At 37.4% G+C, this 7,050-nt stretch overlaps 1 protein-coding gene across 1 annotated transcript; it reads left to right on the forward strand.

Moving 5' to 3' along the window:
* Nucleotides 1-937: 937 nt before the first annotated feature.
* LOC123962313 (kinetochore-associated protein DSN1 homolog) lies at nt 938-4,695 on the forward strand. Its single transcript, XM_046038356.1, has 11 exons — nt 938-1,059; nt 1,315-1,351; nt 1,555-1,723; nt 1,816-1,889; nt 2,414-2,486; nt 2,608-2,695; nt 2,822-2,878; nt 3,021-3,092; nt 3,198-3,345; nt 4,127-4,214; nt 4,310-4,695. The coding sequence occupies exons 1-11, from the start codon at nt 1,025-1,027 to the stop codon at nt 4,390-4,392; spliced, it is 924 nt and encodes a 307-aa protein (XP_045894312.1). The 5' UTR covers nt 938-1,024; the 3' UTR covers nt 4,393-4,695.
* The last annotated feature ends 2,355 nt before the right edge of the window (nt 4,696-7,050 follow it).

Raw genomic sequence — 7,050 nt, forward strand, 5'->3', positions numbered from 1 at the left:
TAATTGAAAAGGTCATTTTAAAGAGGACAACATGAAGAAATCTTTGAAAACAGTTTAACCTTTTCTTTATCATTTTCATTTGAACTGTATATTTGCTTTGTTTGCGGGTATTGCACACAAGTTCTTATCTCTTTTCCACATAATAGATAGGAATTTGCTTAATGGTGAATATGAATACATTTCAAACAGAAGTAAATGCTCAAATGACTTTGTCCAACACTCCATTACGTAAAGAACTAGTGTGTATATATATATATATATAAATATTTGTTTGTCCATCAATGGAAACATCTTAAGGGGTCAGGAAATACCCCATAAGGGATGTATTATGTATCATTATTGAAAATTCCAGAAAAGACAGGTGTGTGATTCTCTGAAAAGCTTGGGTAAGTGTTGGTCAGATACAGTATGACTGGATAAAGGAAAGATATGAATGACAACAAGTATGAGGGTCATTGAGGTAGTATTCATGACTGAATCCAGATCTCAGCAGATAAAATAACACTGTTGCAAAAATGTAAAACTACAAAAAATAGCCAGCGGTTGGGAGATGTCATAAAGGAGGTTAACTGCTGTTGAACACAAGGTCTTAGCTAGATATCACAAATACAACTCATGTGTACAAGGATGATCAGGCCATGTTGCCCCTTTAAACTAGTAGGTCCATGCTTGTTCTTAACTAGATCTAGGGGGTTTCAATAGGCCCTACAAGAGGATTGGATTCCTCCACATTCACATTTGATTTCCTGGAGTATTCCTGGATACTTAAATAAATGAATAAATTATTGTATTTGATAAATATTCATATATTTTATTATTAATGTTATCTTCCATATATAAGTTTTCAACGCCTACACCTCCCATTAGGCTATTTACCAAAGACTGAGACCAAAGAGCATCTTTGCACCTTGTTTAAAGGCGCTGTTGTCAAACTACAATCACAATACATTTCCCATGATGCTTAGGTACGTGGAGGGGTTTGGCTAGATGGGCGCGATGTGAAGAAAACCATTTGAACGAAAAAATGGCGGAAAAATATTTGGAAGCTGGGCAAGACTGGTTTGTATACTTTTCTTTTACTAGTACAAACGATGTAACTATAAACGTGGACGTTGCATTTAGCAAATCAAATAAACCACTTCCAGCTAACGCTAAAGTGTTATATCTCCGCCTGAATTTTTCCCAAAGCAAATTAGTGTTGTGGTCTGTAGTTCTCAACAGTTAACGTTAACGTACACAAACGTTTTTACGTTTTATTTTACTGACTTTCCGTAAATTACCGTTAATTTGTGAATTCATAAACATTTCTTGCAGTTGCGGAAGTGTCGCCGTTGCTGACACCCAGGATGAGGTAAGTGAAGTTAATACGTTTTAACTGCCATTTAGGATTGCAAACTAACAACACCTCAGCTAATCCCGTAACGTTATCCTTGAGCTAATCATACTTGCGTGTCACTGCGTAATTTACCAAGGTCCACTCAGTGAAACAGACATCAAAAAGATGCTCCCCCACACAAATCTCCACGCACCCACTTTATATCACCCACCACACAGATGACAGATGCAGTGGAAGGACGTTCAGAGACAGGCAAACAAGAAATGCATGCAGAAAACACAGAGGGAACTTCATATCCCACTGTCAGCCCCGCTGCACGGAGGAAATCCTGGAGGAGAGCAACCATAACCCGACGCTCTCTCCCTGTCATCCTCAACCCATATCGGGGTGAGATGTCTGCTTTCTTGCACCTAGTATTCAGTAAAGATTTGTCATATAGATTGTTTTTTGCTATATAAATAACTATATGTTTATTGTAGTTTTGTGCAGGAGCATAAGTACATCCTTGTCACAACAAGAGAGGCTGGAGAAATTGATGGAGGCTTCAATGAAGGTGAGTATGGTAGGGCCATGAGTACAATAGTAAATTCATTGGGACAAACTTAACAGAAATGTGAGAAAGTAAATAGGCGGTTTCATAGTATGTTTCTTTTTATCTCACTGGTATTGGATGTTTGAGATCTTTTTTTCGCTTAACTGAAAATATCAGTTTTTAACAAATAATGAGCATGCGCTCTGGTACTGACAACACTGAAACATTAAAAACACTTATTAAATTGCAATTAATAACTAGAGATTTTGAATTGTAATAAAAGTTGTGTTATATGTAGCAAAATATGACATTAACTGAAAGTTAAATTCAGAACTTTAGAGACACATCAAACTTTATGGTTTTATTCAGGAATGCCTACCTACTATACATAAGATGTACTCATAATTTTAATATTTTAGCAATTATGCCTGGACTGTAAGGGTCTTGGTTGCATTAGGTAAGAGGGCAACATACAGTTAATTTGAATTAGTCATAACTAAAAACCGTAAGGAATCTCCTTCTAATGGCCTCTGTTTTGTCTCTAGCTGGTAATAGAACGAACTCAAAATTTGCTGCAGTCGGTGCCAAACACCTCACTGGAGTCTTTTCAGAAACAAGGTTAGTGCTTGCACTGCTTCATTTGGTACATATTTCACGGAGCTCTTTATTTTAACTGAATGGCTGTCAGAAATATTCGGTTTAATATATTTCTTTATTCTTTATGTCTTCCTTGGTGCAGTGGAGCAAATGCAGAAAGAGTGGGGTTGTCTGGCCAAAGGCCTGCGCAGTAAACCACAGGGTCATCAACTCCCTGCTAGTGCAGCCAGGTATTATAGCTGTTTTTTATTTATTCAGTACTCTGTGTGTATTTTATATATACACATACTTTTTTGTTTGTTTTGTTTTGGCCCAACAATTTTTACTGCATGTATGCCTCTGTTATTTGCTTTCAGTTCTAGTGACCCTGCAGTGCAAAAAGCCATGGAGAAAGTCCAGAAAGCCATCAACAGGCATGTCGTTCCTTAATATAACTATAGCATACACAAAGTATTCATACAAACTATGCATTCAAAATGTAAAAAACACAGATTGTGTGACCTACCACAGAATATTCTTTTGTTTTGTCTTTTACCTGTCTGTGTTGTGTTTTAGGCTCCAGGCTGAAAGTGAGTCTTGGGATGTACTGTTGAACAAACACAGGAGTAAAGCAGAGGAATTGCAAAGGTGAACATGTATACTGTCATTGAGGAATACTGTAGCAAAACTGTTATAGTGTGTAAAATGGTCTTCTCAGTTTTGACAATAATGTGTGCTCTTTGTTTGTTGTAGGAAAGTGGAACAGGGCCAGGAGAGAGGCGTATCATTAGACTCTACATCTGTGGCCCAGTCCTCACAGTACCATTTCATACAGAATAAACCGGACTACCAGAGTGTCCTCTGTAGACAACAGCCCATGCTTCATACCATGGAAATGATTGTATGTTGGAAATCATATTTTTATATAGTTACAACAAAATTATAAACACATCAGTAGTAAAAAGTATTGACTTTTAGCAAAAGCTGAAATCTTTACGGTGTGTTATTACTATATCGCTCTTATATACTAAAAAAGTGGAAGAATCACTACTTTGCTGGGACAGTGATGAAACACAAAACAGCTGCTACTGGTTTATGGGTAGCTTAAATGCTGGGTGGGGGTGGTTGATGTGAAATAATATAACTAGTGCAACATCTATACTCCTTTGCCCTATTTGCTGTACTTTTATTACGGCAACCTATGTTTTTTCAGTCAGCTTGTTGCTATGAGTGATGGAGTCCTACAAGAACAGACTATTTTCTGCTAAAGTTAGAACAGTTTTCTGTTTTGCTTGGTTATAAAAAAAGTAAAAGTTGGTGTCACATATTTCTGTGCAACAGTCAAAGTTGAGCAACATTTGAAACCCAAGAGATGTCGGGTTGTTTGCTTTTGTTGCCAGCACTGAATCACGTTTAGATCAAACCACACCCACATAGCCCTGATAAAGCAGAGTATCTGGGTTTTTGAGTGCTATACTTTGTTCTTTTTTTTTTTTTTTTTTTTTTTTACCAAACCTTAACTCTCGTGGTTGCATTTTTTTTGTCATAAATATTTATTGCCAAACACAACATCTCAAATATGAAGACATCAAACCTGTTGAAAAACAATAAACATCTGTACTGATTTTATTTTGATCTGCTACGTCATGTTATGTAATCATTTATTCCCTTTTTACGTGTAGATGGGCACTCAGTGTAAGATGGTTAGAGAGCTTCTGTCCATCAAGGAGCAGTCGCAGTTATTGGTGAAAGAGACCAGTGGCCGACTGGGTAATGATTGTGATTGTGTTTGTCTTTCATCTTTTCTACGGAATCAACAATGGTGTGGTAATTTAACATTAAATCTTGTTTCTTTTTCCTACCAGCGGCAGAGGCAGGATTCCAGGATCTTTCACCTGACCTCATCAGGAGCCTTATGGCAGCACCTTTATCCTCCGCACGTACATAGTCACTCTGGCATGAGCTAAGCATAAGCAATCAATTTTCTAATGGACCGTGCCCTTTGTATGACTTATAGATGAAGCTCATGTGTGTATACTTTCTGGTAATTTTTCTATGATGTGATTTGACAACATTTAATTTCTTTGCTCTGTCTTTGTTGTCTCATTTTATAACTTAAAGTAAGCTCTAATGTTGTGTTTAATGTAAATGTAATGTTTTCTGTGTCAAGTAAACCATTTCTGTCAGTTCAGGTAATCCATGTGGTTGACCAGCAGGTGGCAGTAGCTGGCAATAAAAAAATTATTGCGAATGGCCAGACTGAAATTTTTTTTCTAGCCTTTAGTGCATTCTCACCTGTAAAACCTGAAACAGTTGAGACCAGATTGCCGTTAGAACATAAGTAACAGAAATGTTTTAGAAGACTTTGGGGAACATCCTGCAAAACAATGTTATTGGTCATTTTTCATAAAAAACACTTTAGAGTGGTTATTACGCTGTCTTATAAAGACTGATTTGTCTTTATAAAATTGACTGTTTAAAATTTGAGTCATGGGATGTGGTGACATTTTTAATTGGGTTGATTACTTCAATGTTATAAATGTCCTCAAAAGTCCCTATAGAGTAGCATAACTGTATTACTGTATATATGGTGTCATTTTTAAAAAGTTATTAAACCTGTGAAGAAATGTGACATTTTTTTCAGTTGGATTCGATTTGTACAACAGAGGAAAGCAATAACAATAAAAATGATGAAGCTGTGAGCAAAACAAATAGTTTAAATACAGAAGGATTCTGTTCTGTAGTTTGCCTACAGTCTTTATGTGTCTTTTTTACATGCTCATACTCACATTTACTATGTGGTGCTGCATCTATTTCACTTCATCAGCGTCCCCTGACCATTCAGGAGGAGGCCCCTCCCCCACAGTGACTCACCCCCATCTCTTGCATTTGGTTGGGTCACTGACGCAGAACGAAGCTTTGACATTGTACCAGTCAGTCAAAGCTTTGTTTGCTGTTACTCCTATCTCTTGGACCCATTCACTCATTAATGTTCATACTTAATTTGTTTCTCTGATGATTACAGCAAGATGAAAGCCGTCACCCCATTGCCAACAATAAACAAGAGTTTCTGTGCTCTGGAGTTGTGATCTTGAATTTTCCTTGTGATTGTATTCAAGAGAATGACTAGAGAGCACGGGGACAAGCAAAGAGAAGACAAGTGGGGTTGCGACCGTGAGGTGCACAGCGGGAGAGATCGATTCTTATTTAGATGAAAATGAGGCTTGATGCTTGTGGGGTGAGAGGAGGGCAGCTTTAGCATCCAAATGAATAGAAGTTTCACAGAAATTATCGTTAAGTGGATCACCAACAATAAAATATAAAGAAGTTTACAAAGCCACTGACATAGACTTTCAAGTAAGGTCTATCTTGACAGTGATAGACACTGACTTTGGGGGTTAGATGGTCACCCCTGCAGCACTTACAATTTTATGATACACTGTGATTTTAACAACCTCAATGAGACCAGTAAATGGCATATTAGAAGTAATTCTTGTGTATGATGATTGAATTAGAAGTGTGTGATTTGGATGCAGTGCATTTTTGGATAAAGGTGCCTTGGGTGTGAGCAGGCTCTCTGGGTTCCTCGTTTGAAAAGGATTATTTACTTAAACCCTGACATTTAATACAATTGCAGGTGTGGTTGTGGTAGGGATAACTGTATTTAAAGGGTTAAAATCCACTGCTTGGTGTAACCGCCAATAAACCTGAATTGTGACTTGTACTATATGCACATGCAAAGAACAATTACTGTTTAGGTTTACTGTATTCTCTATTCGTGCTGTCTCTAACTTTAGATTGATTAGCTACAGATTGTAGTAGATGGATGTGTGGAGAGTCAGCATAAACCATTGCCAGTTTGGTCCTACTCTCTCATGCACACCCATCATCTCTTCTCAGTACAGCAAGACTGGCTGCAGCTCTCCTCCACATCCATTCAGCCAGCCATTTGTCTTGGAAAGCTGTCTCTCTGATCTGAGTGATAAACTACAGCAGAATTGCCCAGTTTGCAAAAAACAAGGACACTTGTTTTCAATCTGTGCTGTCAACATTTTCATACTGAAAACTGATGGGATGTTTCATTCATTGGGGGGTTAGGACAGAATGATAGTCTTAGGTTGGACTGTTTTGCTTTGATATTGAATATTGGTGTTGAAATTGCCACAATTTGCCCACACAGATGGATATCGGTGAATTGGCTTTTAGGCACAACTTATGAAATTACACTGACTTGAGGCCCAAGAGACATGTATGTTGTGCCTTTTTAGATTCATACTACTCTTGCTCAAACAAGTCTAAAAATATGTACAATCTCAGAGGCTGTAGTTATTACACACTGTTTTCTAATGTTTATAGCTGTGTGTAAAGTTTGTTATTAAAACAGCACGCAATCCCACTCTTCAAATCTTTCAAAGTTTTGTTTAGAAATGCATTTGGTGATGCCACCTTATATTAATGAGGAAAAACTGCGTTAACCTATTAAAAGGATAAATAATTCTGATGACGTAAGGGGCTATCCATTTGTAAAGGTCGTACACGACTTGTCACCTGGATGAATAATGCAGTTATGAGGTCCGGAACGCTGTGTTATACATAATATTTTCAT

Source organism: Micropterus dolomieu, linkage group LG02 (assembly GCF_021292245.1).
Source record: "Micropterus dolomieu isolate WLL.071019.BEF.003 ecotype Adirondacks linkage group LG02, ASM2129224v1, whole genome shotgun sequence".
Taxonomy (NCBI): Eukaryota; Metazoa; Chordata; class Actinopteri; order Centrarchiformes; family Centrarchidae; genus Micropterus; species Micropterus dolomieu.